Here is an 18,660-nt window from a genome sequence, read left to right as displayed (position 1 = left end):
AACAAAATATTAAGTTATGGGTACCATCATTTTTGTCCAGCCCTATTTCATTAGTTTGTTTTTTTAAATAATTATGTTAATCAACAATTCAAAAGTAATGGCTGATTTTGATTATTTAATTTTCAATAAATTTTTATTTATTGTTACTTTTGTGAGTTTCAAGTGATTTCAGTGAGAATTGTGGGTTTTTCCTTCTTTAACTGAGGGGTACCAACAATTTTGTCCACGTGTGTATGTCTTATTTTTGTCATTTTTGTATTTGGTTTTTGTCATTTTGCATCTTGTTTTTTTTGTTTTGAGTCTCATTTTTGTCACTTTGTCTCACTTCTGTCATTTTGTCTTATTTCTGTTGTTTTATGTCTTGTTTTTGCGTTTCATGTCTTATTTTTGTCGTTTTATGTCTTGTTTTTGTGTTTCATGTCTTATTTCTGTCGTTTTATGTCTTGTTTTTGTGTTTCATGTCTTATTTCTGTCTTTTTAGGCCTTGTTTTTGCGTTTCATGTCTTATTTCTGTCTTTTATGCCTTGTTTTTGCGTTTCATGTCTTATTTCTGTCTTTTTATGCCTTGTTTTGTGTTTCATGTCTTATTTCTGTCTTTTTAGGCCTTGTTTTTGTGTTTCATGTCTTATTTCTGTCTTTTTAGGCCTTGTTTTTGCGTTTCATGTCTTATTTCTGTCGTTTTATGTCTTGTTTTTGCGTTTCATGTCTTATTTCTGTCGTTTTATGTCTTGTTTTTGCATTTCATGTCTTATTTCTGTCGTTTTATGTCTTGTTTTTGCGTTTCATGTCTTGTTTCTGTCGTTTTATGTCTTGTTTTTGCGTTTCATGTCTTATTTCTGTCTTTTTATGTCTTGTTTTTGTGTTTCATGTCTTATTTCTGTCGTTTTATGTCTTGTTTTTGCGTTTCATGTCTTATTTCTGTCTTTTTATGCCTTGTTTTTGTGTTTCATGTCTTATTTCTGTCGTTTTATGTCTTGTTTTTGTGTTTCATGTCTTATTTCTGTCGTTTTATGCCTTGTTTTTGTGTTTCATGTCTTACTTCTGTCGTTTTATGCCTTGTTTTTGTGTTTCATGTCTTGTTTCTGTCGTTTTATGTCTTGTTTTTGTGTTTCATGTCTTGTTTCTGTCGTTTTATGCCTTGTTCTTGTGTTTCATGTCTTATTTCTGTCTTTTATGCCTTGTTTTTGTGTTTCATGTCGTATTTCTGTCGTTTTATGTCTTGTTTTTGTGTTTCATGTCTTATTTCTGTCGTTTTATGTCTTGTTTTTGCGTTTCATGTCTTGTTTCTGTCGTTTTATGTCTTGTTTTTGCGTTTCATGTCTTGTTTCTGTCGTTTTATGTCTTGTTTTTTTGTTTCATGTCTTCTTTCTGTCGTTTTATGTCTTGTTTTTGCGTTTCATGTCTTATTTCTCTTTTATGTCTTGTTTTTGCGTTTCATGTCTTATTTCTGTCTTTTTATGTCTTGTTTTGCGTTTCATGTCTTATTTCTGTCGTTTTATGCCTTGTTTTTGCGTTTCATGTCTTGTTTCTGTCGTTTTATGTCTTGTTTTTGCATTTCATGTCTTATTTCTGTCGTTTTATGTCTTGTTTTTGCGTTTCATGTCTTGTTTCTGTCGTTTTATGTCTTGTTTTTGCATTTCATGTCTTATTTCTGTCGTTTTATGTCTTGTTTTTGCGTTTCATGTCTTATTTCTGTCGTTTTATGTCTTGTTTTTGCGTTTCATGTCTTATTTCGGTCTTTTTATGCCTTGTTTTTGTTTCATGTCTTATTTCTGTCATTTTATGTCTTGTTTTTGTGTTTCATGTCTTATTTCTGTCGTTTTATGCCTTGTTTTTGTGTTTCATGTCTTGTTTCTGTCTTTTTATGTCTTGTTTTTGTGTTTCATGTCTTATTTCTGTCGTTTTATGCCTTGTTTTTGTGTTTCATGTCTTATTTCTGTCGTTTTATGTCTTGTTTTTGTGTTTCACGTCTTATTTCTGTCGTTTTATGTCTTGCTTTTGTGTTTCATGTCTTATTTCTGTCGTTTTATGTCTTGTTTTTGTGTTTGTCTTATTTCTGTCGTTTTATGCCTTGTTCTTGTCGATTTATGTCTAATTTCTGTCGTTTTGTGTCTTGTCGTTTCATGTCTTGTTTTTCTCGTTTACATCATCAACCAGTTTTCTTTCTTTCTTTCTCTATGTCCTCTCTTACGTTTTTCATATTTTCATTGCAATTTTCTGTATTGAAATTTCAACAATATTCCAATTGATTGCTCCAGTTTACAAACATAAACAGGATTTCTAGATGGTTTTTAAGTATAAAACAAAGAAATTATCTCATCTGCTGCTATTTTATGGTGTGTAATTGTTAAAACGCAACCCTTGTAAATTATGTTTCAAATATTTTGATGCATTAATAACATTTCAATCACAACTTTTAGCCTGCATACTCTTTTCAGCAGTTCAAAAATTGGGTTGCATTACTTGAAATGGTCCTTTAAATGTGTTTCTGATTATAACCTCGTGCACAGAGTTGATCAAATAATGCAGAGACAAGAAGGTAAATGCAAATAATCCCTTTTTCAACACAGTTGATATCTCAGCATCTGATGGCTGGAACAACTAGTAAAATTCTGCTTATTGCTGCCGTCTGGACCAGGCAAGCTTCTGAAGTTGATTTCCAGACCAGACGACATTTTAGATTAAAAAAACAAACGCTGCTTCTATACTCTGAATATTTTGGTTTTCTGGATCGAGTTCTTCTACAGCAGGGTGTCCAACATGAGGCCCGTGGGCCAAAAGTGGTCCTCCAGGGGGTCCAATCTGGCCCTCAAAGTGTAAAAATTAGTAAAACTATAAATGTAGAATAATTTCTAGACCATGACAAGTTGTTTGATCAGAAAGTAAAATACTGGATTGTTCATTGTTCTCTTGTCGTTTTGTGTCTCATTTTTGTAATATTTGTGTTGTTTTTTTGTCTTTTTTCCTTTTACCTCGCGTTTTTGTCGATTTGTTTCTTATTTTAGTCATTTTCTGTTTTGCTTCATTTGTTATTTTGTTTACCGTTTTGTGTTTTTGTCTTGTTTCTGCTGTTTGTCCAGTTTTTTGTTGCTTTGTAACTTTGTTTAATTTTTGTCTCTTTTGTTTTGCTTTGCGTCTCATTTTTATCATTCTGTCTCATTTTTGAAATATTTTGTCTCGTTTTGCAGTTTTTTTCTTTTGTTGTCCGATTTTTGTAATTTGTCTCATGTTTTTGTTGTTGAGTTTCCGTTTTGTCTCGCTTGTGTTTTTGTCATCTTCTGTTTTGCTTTATTTCCTGTTTTGTGAACCATTTTAGTTGTTTTGTGTTTTTTTTGTCTCTTTTTTGTCATTTGTCCATTTTTTTTTGCCACTTTGTAACTGTTCTGTCTCGGGATGGACCCGAATATCCAAACATCCAAATATTCAGTCAATATGGTGGTTTCCAAATATTATTTTTTGTTGTCTGACATTTGTCATTTTGATCATAAAGTAAAATACCACATCGTTCAGTTCCACATACCTGTGACTAAATATTTTGTGTATTTGTAGGTCCACTGTGATCTGGAAGTTATAATATGGAAATGATAAACTTGAATTTCAGAAATTTCAGGCTGTTCCTGATGTTTTGTAGTAGATACTTCCTTAAATGTGAACATTTCTGTGTTAAAACAAAGGAACCAGGAGGAGTTGTGGTTATTTATTTATAGGTTATTACGCTGTGGTTTTATTGGTCGGGTCCACTGGAGATCAGACTGGACTGGATGTGGAACCTGAACTAAGATGAGTTGGACTTCCCTGATTTAAACACGTGATATTTAGCATCATTACATGTATGCAGAGGCTGGATGTTCTTGTTGAGATCGTAATTAAGTCGATTAGGGTGGATTTTACACATATAATGAAGAAACAGTTTTGTTAACTGTACAAATTCAGGCCTTCTGAAAGAATTTAAGCTATTTTTGATGCATAAATACAAATTTCTGTCAGAGTATGGGGCTGTAATCGTCTTTGGTAAGTAGGAAAGTCCATTAAAAGATCTGTAGGAGCCTTTTGAACAAGTCAAACTGGTTGTAAACTGGGGCAGAGAGCAGATATAACAACTCAAGAGTCATAAAGATGATGCAGATTATCAGCTTTTAACAGCTTCTAAACAGCTGACAGAACAGACCTGCTTTAACCAGACGTCCGGTACCGAGTTTAACCACTGACAACCGGCCCAGCTCCCCACCAGCGGGTCGAACTTTAGCGAAGCTCCGCAGAGTCTCAAAATAACTCGGGAGCACTTGAACACCGCGTTAGCTCCGCTCGACTCGGCTGGGCTCGGCTCAACTCGGCCTGGTTCGGCTCGGCAGTCAGTCCGTTGAACCCACCTGTTGTTCCGATTTCCATTCATGAGGTCTCTGTCCGGAAGAACCGGCACCGTGTGGTCTAAGGTCCTGCGTCAGCTGTCCCCGCGGCTCCGTGGCTCTCCTCTACCCGCTCTCTGCTCACTGCTCCCCGGTGATGTGGAACCGGCCCGCTCGGGGTCCCCCTCTCCAGCTGGAAGTTCCTCTCTCCCCCGAAACTGACAGCTGAAAAGTTGAACCGAATATCACCGCGTCCGTCCTGTGTCGCTCTTTCTGCCGTAACCGGGGGAAAACACTGTTCTCCGGTGTGTTAACAGTGTTTGTGGCAGTTTAGACCCGAACTTGGAGCAGTTTCGCAGCAGCGGAGAAGCTAACGGCTCCGGTTAGCTTTAGCTGCCGACAACCAGCAGCCGACCGGCGACACGACACCAATATTCACAGTGTCAGCGGCTCAGTTCGTCGTCCCGCTGGGTTAACGTGACACTCCGGGGTTGTTCTTTACCACACAGATACCGGCTGTTCACCGGGCCGGCGTCCTCCTCAGTATCGGTGAGAAACCGGTCTGGAGTCCGCTCCTCACCGCCCTCCTTCCGCCACAGCGGCAAGCTAACGGCGGCTGCAGCTAACAATTTCCGTAAAGCTCCTCCAAAACAAAAGCACGAATTACCTGCTAATGGGTAGTAATGGGGATTTCCGGTTTTAAAAATGAAACATCTATTCGAAGTCATTTGCTGTTTTATTACACTGCTCAAAATCTTACCAAGTCTATTTGTCTTATTTTCAGTGAAAATGCCTCATCCCGCTTGATTTAAGACAAATTCACTTAACAAGTGACATTTCAACAGATGGAAGGACTTGTTTTAAGAAAATGCATCTTAAATATCTTCTTAAGTCAAACAAACCTGAAATTATCTTGTTTGAACCCTCGTGTCATCCTGCAGGTCAAATTGATCCATTTTAAAGTCTGAAAATGTAGAGAAAAAAACTTCACAGTGAAACCTTCCACATTTTCAATTTTTTGGGGAAATTTTTGAACATTTTTCATGGAAAAAAAGAAATGTTTAAAAAATGTTTCTTTAATGTTCTTAAAGCAAATAGAAGTTTTACTGATATATTTTTATTCATTTTTTGAAAATATTTACAATTTCCATTTTTAATTTTTTTTCTTGTCAAATTTGGGGATTTTTTTTAAAATTAAAACTTTTAAGGGAAACTTTTAAGGAATTTTCTCCCTTTGCAGATTTTTATAAATTCGGGGATTTTTTCTGATGACTTTTTGGATTTTTTTTCAGACAGAGCAACAACATTTTTTGGTGCCGTAAACGAGGGCAACAGGAGGGTTAAGACACCTAAGCTTAACAATCCTGGTAAAATAGAGCTTAAAATAAATTTTCCCACCTAATTTTAAGATCTCAGTATTCTAAATATCTTATTTCAAGACATCTTACCAAGCCATTTTTCACTTGTTCTATTGGCAGATTTTTCCACTTATTTTTTCAAGGTAAAAGTTCTTAAAATTATTATTTTTTCTTGTTTTAACAGGGGCATTTTTTCCAGTGTATGACTTTAAACTAACGAGTTTCCATTGTTTTAGAAGATTCATCGAAACCTAAGGTGTCAGAAATGTCTAAAACAGTGTTAACATCATAAAAAATGAACAGAGTTAATATATTTTAGGGTCAATATATAATTGTGGTACTTTTTGTTTTATAGTTGACATTTTTGTTCTTTCAGGCCTAAAATCATGGCCTCCTATAACCAAACACCACATGGCATTTTTAGAGAAAGATTCTTCTAAATATTATATATACAATGGAGTAGAATTGAAATTGAAAGTTATTTATGAAGATATTATAACTTTCATAATTATATCAACTTAACAAAAAGAACACAATCCAAACTATTTTTGAATCAGCTCATTTTTTTATCGTTTAGCTAATTAGAAGGTGATTTTTATTAAATTCAGACGGTTATTTAGTTGACATTTTAGGGATATCCAGTCATTTTCTATTAATAAGTGATTGTTTCCATAATAAATAATTATGGAATTTGTAAAGACATGATCATAATTAACATAAAAAACATTATCTTTTTATTTTTTAATAAAAATGTATGCAGATATATCCTGTGAACTTCAAAAGTCCCTCAATTACAAATCGATCCAGACAAATTTTGAGTAATTATGGAGAATTTTCTTGTCAATTTCAACCAGTTTTTTTGTCAACTTTAATCTTTTCTCATCATTTTGGATAATTTTGTGTCTTTGGGATAATTTTTGAGTCACATAGATGTCATTTTAGTGATATCCAGTCATTTTTTTTATTAATAAATGATTGTTTTTGTTGTTTTGCATCTTGTTTTTGTCGTTTTGTTTCTTATTTTTGTCATTTTATGTCTTGTTTTTGTCGTTTCCATCCTCCAACAGTAATCCTAAAGAATGGATAGAGGAAAGCTATGTCCTCTCTTCTATTGTCCATCTTTTCATCCATTGTCAGTCTTGATTGAATGTCTCACTCTACTTCCTATTATCAGGATCAGACTCATTCTTTGGACTGTTTTCCATCAGTGGTCAGCAGTAACAGCTAGCTAAATATCTAGCTTCTACTGCTGAGAAAAAGATCACATTAGCATGGATTAGAGTAGGGTTAGCAACAACACAGAAAACATGGAATAAAATTGCTACCATTGATGTGGAAGCTGAGCCAATCAATACCTATTACTGATCAATATGCAGCAGAAAACTGGAGAAGAGAAGGTTGATTTTTCAAACATTAACTAAACGTGGGTCCTATCGGTGCCGGAGGAACTTCTATGTGAACTTTTTACATCATGTTCAGAAATGAGACTTGTGTTTTATCAGTTGTGTGATTGTGCAGGTGGCTTAGAAGCTCCTAAATGACTCAGAGAGAAGCTCCTGGTTTGCTACGTGGAGTTTCTGCCTCCATGCTGTAGATGTCTCCAAAACCAAAGCTGTGAGAAAACCACAGAAGAAGAGAAGCAGGAAGCACCAGCCTGCAGCATGAGGAGGAGGAGAACTTAGTGGAGCTGTATTATTATTTTTATTTTATATTATACATCTAGTTTATGAGCAGGAGGAGCTGCTGATGGGAACCAGCCTTCATCTTGGTGTCGTTTTGATCCAGGATGGAAAAGGTGATCAGCTGTTTCCAGAAGAGGCCTGATGCAGTTTCCAGGCTGATCTGTTTCCCCTGGGCAGGTGGAGGCTCCGTCCACTACGCCCGCTGGGGAAACATCCTCAACTCCTCCACTGAAGGTTCAACACAACACACACAATATCTATGTCTATATATTATTATTATTGTTCTTCATGGTAAATGATTAGTTAGTGTTGTTTTCTGCTTGAACAGAAGGTTTCCCCTGAATGTAGAGAATATAAACAAGTCACAAAAACTAGATACATACCTTTGCTCACAGAAGCACTTAAGTGTACTAGAAACTGTGCAGATAATGAAATATTTGTAATTTGTAAAAAAAAAAAAAACGGTGTGAAAAAATGTTTAAAAAAATGTGTCAAAAAATGTTTTAAAATTACACAATTTTGATAAAATTTTTAATGTTATTCAAAATATGAAAAATATAATAAAAATTTTAAAAATCATTAAAAAAATAATGTTATTTAAAAATATGTATTTTGTAAAATCTAAAAAAAATAAAAAAATATACAATGTCAAAAATATAAAAGAAATGACATGTAAACAATACAATGTCAAAAAATATTTTGAAAAATGTGTGTGTGTGTGTGTCAGAATGCTTTAGAACAAAGTAGAAACTGAAGACATTTTCTGCTCATATGAATCATTTCATTACTACAATATGGAAGTTGTAGTAAAAATGTAAACAACAACATAGAATTGTAAACATTTATCCGTCTTAACACTTGTTTATGTCATTTTCATGCAGAGGAAATAATTGATCAAATAAAAAAATCACTATAAATTCAAAATTTGCATGTAGCTGTTGGTGCTGCTCTTTGTTCTCTCCGTGTTTACTCAGGATTCAGTTCCACTGCGACCAAAGGGCGTTTTAATGTGCTTAAAGTGAAGCTGAATGTAGAACCGTGTTCTAAATGTTCTCTGTGTTTATTCAGTCTTTATAGTACACTGCCTGTTCAAAAAAAGTTTCACACTCTAATAGATTTTGTTGGACCACACACATGGTGTGAGAACAGCACTCATATTCACTGTGGCACCGTTTCAATAAGCTTCTGCAGTGTCACAGCATTTATTTCTGTCCAGAGCTGCATTAATTTTCTATCAAGATCTTCTTTTGATGATGGGAGAGTCAGACCAAAGTCTTCTCCAGAACATCCCAAAGATCCTCAGCGGTTCTGAGGTCTGAACTCTGTGGAGGACAATCCATCTCATGCTCCCTGATCCACTCATTCTCAATGTGAGCCCATGAATTTAGTGGAACTGCACCAATTCTGGTTCAGTTCCACTAAATTTGTCGTCTTTCTGACTTGGTTCTTCAGGTTCTTGATGGGTTTCAGTCAGGACTTTATAGAGACCAGTCTAGAACCTTCATTCCAGCCTGATGGAACCATTTCTTTACCAAGTCTGATGTGTGTTTGAACTCATTGTCTGGTTGAAACATCCAACTGTGTCCAAGATCAACCTTCTGCTGATGGTTTTAGGTTTTCCTGAAGAACGTGGAGGCGATCCTCTTTCTTCCTTGTTCCATTTACTTTGTGTAAAGCTCCAGTTCCACATAGCATGATACTGCCACCACCATGCTAGATGCTTGGTTTGGTGTTCGTGGGGTTAAAAAAAAGTCCTGCCTAAGACAGTCTAAAACCAGTTCTCAGCAAATCTTAAACAAGGACCAAAACCAAACCTAAACTTCTGCCCCCATCACTCTGGAACAGGGTAATTCTGGACTCATCAGACCTCATGACCTTCTTCCATTGATCCAGAGTCCAATCTTTATGCTACCTTCAGCAAACTGAAGCCTTTTGTTCTGATCATTCTCACTGATCAGTGGTTTTAGAGCTACAGCTGTTTAGTCCCAATCCTTTGAGTTCCCTTCATGTGGAAATGTTCTTCCTTTCACTATTAAACAGCCATGAGTTCTACTGTTGGTTTCCTACCATCATCTAAGAGTTTGTTCCTCAAAGATGATGGTTCTCCACTATCCTTTGGACGATTCTTAACCTGATTCTGGTACTTTCAAAAATCTCCTTAGTTGTTTTCTTTGCTTGATGCAGCCCAATAATTTGAGCCTTCTGAGACAGATTAACATCCCTTCATGACCACAGGATATGTTTTCCAACATGGAAGCTCCTCACTGCATCAGCTAAGGTTAAAGAAGTTAAAAGTATTCATCACTGCAGTAATTATCCAATGGGAGGTTCTTACCTGTGTGGTTGAATCTAGATGGTGATTTTTACCGCCCGGCAAAACGGCATTTTCCGGAAGGTATTGTTTTCAGCTGCATGGTCTTGCTTGCTTGCTTGTTTGTCTGTAACAATTTGGTTTCCGCGCGATAACTCGATAAAATATTGATGTAGCCTCACCATATTTGGTACACAGGTGTACCATAATAAGACACAGGTCAAGTTCGCATTTGGTGACCGTGACCTCATTTTCAAGGTCACAGGGGTCATCTTTGTTGCCAGGCGGTCCAAGTTTGGTAAAACTTCTTGTTAGTATTATTATTTTTTGGCCAGGCAGTGTGTTTTATATATGAAGCTGGATGTTTATTGAATGTCCTCAAACAAAACCATGTTCTAAACGTTCTGTTTCCGTCTCCTCCAGTGTTCTCAGTGAAGCTTCCCGGCAGAGAGAGTCGTTCCAGAGAACCGTTCTTTGAGAACATGCAGCAGATCGTGAATGAAGTTGTGGACACGTTGCTGCCGCTGCTGAAGGAGAAACCGTTTGCTCTGTTTGGACACAGGTAGGACGGAGGTTTAATTCCGTGAATCCTTTCTTCATTTTAACATCTCGTTAAAATCTGTTCCAGCTTCGGAGCCTTTACGAGCTTCGCTGTCGCAGATGTTCTGAAGAAACGTCACCACATGGAACCTGCTCACATCTTCCTGTCTGGAGCTTCTGCTCCTTATGTAAGTCATTCAAACACAAATAACAGCTACATTTAATAACAGTACATGGAACTTATTATTATTATTATTGATGAGTCTCTCCATCATTTTCTTGGTTAATCAATAACTGTTTGGTCTGTAAAGTGTCAGAAAACATAGAAAAAATACAAAATATATTCAGTTTACTGCCACAGAGGAGGAAGGAAACCGGAAAATATTCACATTTCAGCAGCTGAAATCACAGAATTTAGTTTTTTTTCGCACAAATTGATCAATCAGCAATCAATATATAGTTGGTAAATTAATTATTGGGTGCTTGATTAATCACTGCAGCTCCATCAGCAGCTGTTATTTTATGGCCAATAAAGCTAAAAAATATGGATAAAAATGTCCAAAAACTCTTCATAGAGCTGAGATTAGCTGCAGAAATGTTCAACTGATCCAATATTAACAAAAAATATTGATTAAATCAGCTGTAGGAGTATGAATTCAGAGTTAGTTTCTCCTAATCGATGATTTAAATATGATTATTGATACAGCTGCAGGTTAATTTAATATTACGTGTTTGCTGCCACATTAATGATGTTTTATGCTGATGTTTGTCCACCAGTCAGAGATTCGGATCAAAGCTCCAAAGAGAAGCCAGATGTCGGATGAAGACTTCCTGAGATGGTTGACGTCCGTCGGAGGAACTCCTGCTGAGCTGCTGAAGAACCCTGAAGTCCTGAAGCTCTTCCTGCCATCGCTGAAGGCCGACCTGCATGTCGTGGAGAACTTCAGGTGGAGACATATACATATATGTATATATACAGTACCATGAAAAAGTATTTGCCCCCTTCTCAAATCCTTATTTTGTTGCATATTTTCACCATTTTAATGTTTAAGATCATCAAACTAATGTAAATATCAGACAAAGATAAAGTTTATAAATGATAATTATTCAAAGCTATCTGCCCCTGTGTGAAAAAGTAATTGCCCCCTATTGCTAATAACTGGTTGTTCTACCATCAGCAGCGTTTTCTAGAACTACCAGTGAGTCTTTCACATCTCTGTGGAGATATTCTGGTCCAGTCTTCTTTACAGAATAGTTTTAATTCAGCATCACTGGAGGGTTTTCCAGCATGAACTTCCTCTTTAAGGTCCTGTCAGCGTTTCAATCAGATTCTGGTCCAGACTTTGACTCAGCCACTCCAGAACCTTCATTTAGTTTCTTTAATCCGTTCAGAAGTCGACTTGCTGGAGTGTTATGGATCATTGTTCTGCTGCAGAACCAAAGTGAGCTTCAGCTGGAGGTGAGGAACTGATGGCTGAACGTTCTCCTTCAGGATGTTCTGGTAGAGATCAGAATTCATGGTTCCATCAATCACAGCAAGTCGTCCAGGTCCTCAGACCATCACACCACCACCATATTGGACTGTTGATGAGGTTCTGTTTCCAGATGGAACGAGACACACTCCTTCCAGAAAGTTCTACTTTGGTCTTATCAGTCTGTAGAATATTCTCCTAGAGGTCTTGGGGATCATCCAGATGTTTGTTTCCTTCATGTTCTTCTTGGACAGCAGGGATTTTCTCCTTGAAACTCTGCCTCGTCTCTTCCTTATTGTTGAATCATGAACTCTGACCTTAACCGAGGCCTGCAGGTCTTTAGATGTTCTCCTGGGTTCCTCTGTGACCTCCTGGATGAGTCGTCTCTGTGCTCTTGGGGTCATTTTGGTCGTTGGTCCGCTCCTAAAGGTTCTCTACTGTTCCATGCTTTGTCCATTTGTGGGTTGTGGTTCTCACTGTGGTTCTCTGGAGTCCTGAAGCTTTAGAAATGACTTTGGAACTCCTTCCAGACTGATAGATGTCAATGACTTTATTTCTCATCTGTTCTTGAATTTCTTTGGATCGTTTAGTTGCAGCTTTTTGAGATCTTCTGGTCGACTTCATTTAGTCAGACAGCTTCTATTGGAGTGATTTCTGGATTGAACAGGTCTGGAGGTCTTCAGGTTTGGGTGTGGTCGGTGAAGTTGAACTCACTTTCCAAACAATGTGATTAGCCACAGTTAGTTCATGATTTAACAAGGGGGCAATTACTTTTTCACATTGGGCCAGGTAGCTTTGGATAGCTTTTCCCTTTAAAACATTAAATCATCATTTAAAAGCATTCTGTGTTAACTTTGGTTATCTTTGTCTGACATTTACATTTGTTTGATGATATTAAACATTAAGAATTTGAAAAGGGGGCAAATACTTTTTTACAGAACTGTAAATGTGTTTCTGCAGGTTCATGTAGAAGATGAAGTCCCTGTGAGATTATACAGATATTTATGTTTTTTTAGGAATGTACTTTGGCCTGTGAGGGTTTTATGCATTAATTTTAAAGCATTTTACGCGTTTAGTGTGAGCATTTTTCAGGGACATTCATTCCTGGGTTACTAAATAGAATGTTTTCTAACTTTGTGTCGTGAAAACTGTTTAAAATGTTGTATCTAGTACAACAATGTACTGCACACACTGCAACTCAATTTTAAGCTCTAATGTTGTTATTTACCTTTATGTCAATCATTTTTTGTACATAACAACAGAGAGATTTATTGAATTCTCCACATCATGATGATGCCACCACCATGCTTTACACTCAAACTTTTTGATCAAGATTTAAGTGGGAGAAATATTCCAAAAAATAAGAATTCAAGAAGTGGGCAAATACTTTTTCACGGCACTCCACATCCTGCATATTTAAGACTTTAATTCCATATTTATTTTGATTTAATCATGCTGCAGGTCTGAGCGGCCCGACGCTCCCTTCCTGTCCTGTCCAATCACATGCTTCGATGGAAAAGACGACGCTCCTCATGACATACAAGGTTGGTTTAGCAGGAAACTTCTACCGCATGAAGAGCTGAAGGTGTTTTATTATTTAACGTATGATTTGTTCAGTTAAGTCAGAAGGTAGACAGAAGCTGAAAAATTATGATGAGTCATCTTCTCTGCATTAAGACATAAAAAAAGAAGTTTAAAAATGTTTTTTTTCATATTTGGTGAGTTTATCCGCAGTCATTCCTGATATGTTGATGTGTGAGACCTGCAGGGAATCCAGAAGAAACAGGAAACACTGCTGCAGGCTGCAGGTTTTCATCTCCATGTTCAGGTGTAATTAATGATGACTTAATGCTCTCTGTGTTTCATGATCAGCCTGGAAAGACGTCACATCTGGAGATTTTACCGTTAAGATGTTTGAAGGATCTCACTTCTACCTGAAGGAGCCAGAAAACGAGAAGATCATCTTAGACTACATCAGCAAGCACCTGGAAACATCCCAGATGGACTATTTATGATAAGAATAAGAATAATAGAGGAGTTTATTTTAAATAATTTATCACACAGTGTCACTGTCAGTCCCACATGCTTTACATTTAAATACATGCTGAATAAATAGAATAATAAGATCCAAAACTTAGACTGAGAATAAACTGGTTGGAATTAAAAATCAAGTTTGAAAACGTGACAATGGGCCAAATTTTAGAAATAAATATTCTTTGGTGCTTTAATAACAGTCTGCAAATGAATGATATTTGTGTTTTTGTCCAGAATATTGAATTATTTTACACATCTCTTGCAGAGGGCCAAATGAAAACACTTAACACGAACTAAAACTGTGTACAGCAGCTTTTTGTACTAATTTATCATGATGTTATTTAATTCTAATCAGTTCTGTCACTGTCAGCCTCAGAAATATAACATTCAATTGAAATGTAACCCTGTTTCTGCACCCGAAAAGTCTCAAAACTAAACATATTTGCAATAAATGCGTTGCTGTTCTTGATTTCTTTGATTTCTGAGTCCCATCAATTCCTGCCGCCCGCTGCATATTTAGGTCACATGATCTGGTATCTGTCCGTAACGTTCACATGCAGAACACGCCTGTGCATTATGCATGTGTACGTCATTTAGTTTGTGGGTTCATCTATATTAAATGGACACATTCTATGGTGCTGTGATTTCTGATCATCAATAACTAATAAATAAACAAATGCTGCTTTTCTCTGCTCTCTGAGGGCTTTTCTTGTTGTATTTGGTCTGTAACACCTCAGAAACACAACATCTAACCAGATAGTTACTCTAGATGACGTCACCTTAGCCTCCAGTTCTACTGCAAAAACCCTTGGAGGTTTTTTTGATCAGAATCTGTCGTTCAGTGTACACTACTGCTCAAAAGTTTGAGGTCACCCAGATAATTCCATGTTTTCCATAAAAACTCACACTTTTATCCATGTGCTAACATAACTGCACAAAAGTTTTCTAATCATCAATGAGCCTTTCAACACCATTAGCTAACACAATGTAGCATTAGAACACAGGAGTGATGGTTGCTGGAAATGTTCCTCTGTACCCCTATGGAGATATTCCATTAAAAATCAGCCGTTTACAGCTAGAACAGTCATTTAGCACATTAACTATGTCTATACTGGATTTATCATTCATTTAATGCTATCTTCATTGAAAAAAATATGTTTTTCTTTTAAAAATACGGACATTTCTAAGTGACCCTAAACTTCTGAACAATACTGTAGATATAAAACAAGCATATAGGACGGCTTTCTTTCATCTGTGTAATATTTGTAAAAACCAGAAACCTCTCGTATCAGAAACCAGTCCATGCTTTATAACTTCTAGCTGGACTGTTGTAATTCCTTATTATCAGGGTGTCCCAGTAATTCTCCTAAAAACCTCCAGCTGATGCAAAAAAGTTCTGAGCGGAACCAGGAACCTCCCTGTTAAATCCATGACAGACTTTAAAATCCTTTGAACATATAAAACTCCTCACAACCACAACTCCATTGTGTCTTCTGAATCATTTGAAATGAATTATATATTTGTGTATTCATTCTTATAATTCAGGATCAAATATTGACTCCACAGAAACCAGAGGCTTCCTTATGTTTATTTCTAAATTTAAAGTCACACCAGGTTTAGATGTTGTTCAGGTTGATGAAGCAACAAACAGATTAATAAATACATCACTTTTATCAAACATTTTTACAGCAGATTAATTCTTTGAGGTTAATCTGGAACCTGAGAGACACACAAGATCAGATTTGGGTCACTACGATTATTTAATCCTCTCTGTTTATCTTCACACAGTTTACTATAAATAAGGTAGTTTTCTGTCACATTCAGGGAGGAGAAGATCCTGGTTTACTCCATCAGACCAGAAACTTCGGGAGGAGGTTGAGTCTTTGGAGGAGGTGGAGGAGGAGGTAGAGAAGGTGAATGATCCTACATGTGGTCATGATGAGGAGGTGGAGGAGGTGGAGGAGGAGGTGAATGATCCTACATGCGGTCATGATAAGGAGGTGGAGGTGGAGGAGATGGAGGAGGAGACGGAGGAGGTGGCAGGTCTATCTGCTGAGCGTTAGGAGGATCGTCTGAGTCGGTGGACCTGGTGCTGGTCTGGAGAGGAGCCAGGCGTCTCAGGCTGCTGTGGGACCAGGGCAGATGGACCTGAGCTCTCTGGGACGGAACCACAGAGCTGCTGTCCTCCAGCCAGGGGGGGAGCTGGACTGAAGGTGCATGGTCCAGGTCCGGCATGAAGCCCAGGTTCTCGATACCAGCTGGAGGAGGAGAGGAACCGCAGAGGAACCATCAGGGACAGAGTAAACTTTGTCTGTTTTTACCGTGGTGTTGCTGCTTTGTCTGCCTGAACATCATGTAACTGTCATTTTTAAAGGTGCTACAGAAATATAGTTTACTACTATTGTGAAGATGATGACAATAATAATAATTCTTAACATTGTTTTACCTCCAGCTCTGTAGGTGACTCTCATGGACATGGCATTGTACGACGGGTCGAAGCCGGAGGCGCTGTCTCCTTCTGAGAACTCAAAGTCTAGAAGACAGAACGAGAAACTTTCAGTGAAGTCTTTAGATTGAAGATGGAGAATCTAATTTTCAAGACAAATGGAGGACATTTTACATCAAATTTCAAATAACCCACGTAGAAAATACTAAAACAGACCTAATCTAAAAAAAAACTAGGAGAAAAGAATGTTTTGGATGAATTCTGAGTAGATATGGACGAGTTTAGAGTCATTTTGACATCATTTCAACTCATTTCACATGTATTTTAGACATATGTTTAATCATTTTGGATTAATTTTGAGTGATTTAGGACAAATTTAAAGTATCAGCTCAGAATGGAAATATTTCAAAGGATTTAGGACAATTGGACGTGTTTTGGGCAAATTTTAAGTAGTTTTGCATGAGTTTCGAGTAATTTGGGACTAATTTGACTCATTTCAGACAGATTTAGACAAATTTTGAGTCATTTTGGATGAATTTGGAGTCATTTAAGACAAATTTCAAGTCATTTGAAGTATATTCGAACTCAAAATGGAAATATTTCAAGGGATTTGGTACAACTTGATGAGTTTTGGACAAATTCTAAGTAGACTTGAACAGGTTTCAAGTCATTTTGGACTAACTTTGACTCATTTCGCATGTATGTAGAAATCTTTAACAAATCCATGGATCCAGACTATAAGCTGCATCGCTGCCAAAATCTGATCAGGTGGTCGTTTTGTCATTTCTGAGCTACACTGGAAATTTCGTCCAGATCTGTTAGTCTGTTTTTGAGTAATGTTGCTGACACACAGACAGACAGACAGACACGATTGTCACTTAACTCTGCTGCTTTCCTTGACGGACTGATAATGACATTTTGGAGGACTTAAGCACAACAGAACTGTTATATTTTGGCCTGTTTTTATTCAACATGTAAATAGTATGTTTTTCTGAGTTACTAGTTATGTGGTCTGTCTGTCTGTCATCTGTCTGTCTGTTACTCTGTCTGTGTGCAACATCACTCAAAAACAGACTTTCGAATTTGAATGAAATTTTCAGGGAAGGTCAGAAATGACACAAGGACCAAGAGATTAGATTTGAGTAAAATAACAAAGAAAAAACGCTACAGCAGACCCTCAAACTAAAATGATAAAAGTGTAAACGAGCTGCGTGGACTCTTTAAGTGCTTCTAGTTTTAAAATTGACCGATACAAACCTTCATCTCCTGAGTAGTAACTTCTAGTCTTGTCCAAAGATTTTCCATTTGACGTCTGGAAGAAGAAGAGACGTCATTTAGTGTCAAGATTAGAGCTCCAAAAAGTAGAACATGAAGCAGAAAAACACGTATGAGGAGCAGCACAGCAGGATAGCGTTGGAAAGTTTTGGATCTTAAAGCTGATGCCACAATTTTATTAAAACACCAAAATGATCATTCTATTATATTGTACTTTAATAAATATGATTGTATTTTGCTGCAAAAAGGAAACAATATCAAATGAGGTCCAAACACAAACAACCACATAAACCTTTGTATAAATAAAACCATAACTAGAATAAACACTGTTGGATCATAAAGGCTTTAAAATAAAATAAAAATCAGCAACCCAAAAAGAACATTTATGCCTGAAAGTTTGCTTTTTCTTTTTAAAGGTTGCGTAAAAAATAAATGTGAATTACTTTTCTTGTTCTGCTCAATGAATGTTTACATTTAAATTTACATTCTGATCATCGTTATAAGAGAAAAATAGATTAATTCTGCTACAGGAGGGACCTAAAATCTTCATAAATAACTGGAGTATTGTGCAGCCTGAAAAGTAAACCATGATTTAAAATAGAAATTGAAGTATTAAAAAGAATTGTTTCAACAGAAAAAGTGGAAAATTTAAGGCTTTTAATGAATTGAAAAACCTTGAAAACAGGATTTTTGTAGATATTTTCATGTAAAGAAATTATTATTTGAAGGAAAATTTGCCATTTGTCTTTTTCGTTAGCCTAGCCGCGCTAGACCCATGCTCTGAAGACACAAGGGTCTAGGCACGTACGACAGGGAGGGAGGCGGGCTAAAAGGTTGTCTATCAAATCCCTCTACAGCAATTGGGTAGGTATACAACCAATCAGCGCAACGAATAGGCTCCTAAAGCGCCGGAAATCAGAGGATGCGGGAGTTTGGTGAAGCTCAAGTATATCACAGACATGTTAACAGAAAGATTATTCAGAGTCGGTGCTAATGGAGCTCAATGACTGTTGTCGTTTTTGTTGTCGACCCTGGCAGAGAATTAAATTCGTTGCCGTGGGTTGTCTAGCGCGGCTAGGCTAGTTGTTTCCGGTTGTTTCTGTCAGAATCGTCGCGCCTCTGTCGTCACTTAGTTACGCCCGCCTTCTGACTCGACACTTCATGGTGATTGGTCCGGCCAGTTTTAGGAGCATCCA

At 36.9% G+C, this 18,660-nt stretch overlaps 3 protein-coding genes across 4 annotated transcripts in view; 1 reads left to right on the top strand and 2 right to left on the bottom strand.

Annotated features, from left to right (window-relative positions):
• Nucleotides 1–4,997, bottom strand: part of ago3b (argonaute RISC catalytic component 3b) — a 45,682-nt gene extending 40,685 nt beyond the window's left edge. The window contains exon 1 of one of the 2 annotated variants that reach the window (XM_022219319.2): nucleotides 4,371–4,997. In XM_022219319.2, coding sequence (XP_022075011.1) covers nucleotides 4,371–4,389 — 19 coding nt within the window. In that variant the 5' untranslated portion in view covers nucleotides 4,390–4,997. The remainder of the gene's footprint in view (nucleotides 1–4,370) is intronic. The other variant, XM_051955757.1, reaches the window with a different exon arrangement.
• Nucleotides 4,998–7,319: 2,322 nt separating this feature from the next.
• Nucleotides 7,320–14,431, top strand: olah (oleoyl-ACP hydrolase). The gene is made up of 6 exons (XM_022219317.2): nucleotides 7,320–7,620; nucleotides 10,121–10,259; nucleotides 10,326–10,425; nucleotides 11,015–11,184; nucleotides 13,171–13,253; nucleotides 13,582–14,431. The coding sequence occupies exons 1-6, from the start codon at nucleotides 7,491–7,493 to the stop codon at nucleotides 13,722–13,724; spliced, it is 765 nt and encodes a 254-aa protein (XP_022075009.1). The 5' UTR covers nucleotides 7,320–7,490; the 3' UTR covers nucleotides 13,725–14,431.
• Nucleotides 14,432–15,312: 881 nt separating this feature from the next.
• slc9a3.2 (solute carrier family 9 member A3, tandem duplicate 2) overlaps nucleotides 15,313–18,660 on the bottom strand; it is a 28,235-nt gene continuing 24,887 nt past the window's right edge. Inside the window, 3 exon segments of the mRNA XM_051955491.1 lie at nucleotides 15,313–16,001; nucleotides 16,190–16,276; nucleotides 17,447–17,501. Of these exon segments, the coding sequence (XP_051811451.1) occupies nucleotides 15,721–16,001; nucleotides 16,190–16,276; nucleotides 17,447–17,501 (423 nt within the window). The 3' untranslated portion in view covers nucleotides 15,313–15,720.

This window comes from Acanthochromis polyacanthus, chromosome 11 (assembly GCF_021347895.1).
Source record: "Acanthochromis polyacanthus isolate Apoly-LR-REF ecotype Palm Island chromosome 11, KAUST_Apoly_ChrSc, whole genome shotgun sequence".
In the NCBI taxonomy this organism is placed as follows: domain Eukaryota; kingdom Metazoa; phylum Chordata; class Actinopteri; family Pomacentridae; genus Acanthochromis; species Acanthochromis polyacanthus.
Note: the sequence above shows the minus strand (reverse complement) of the source record. Positions and strands in the feature narration are given on the sequence as shown.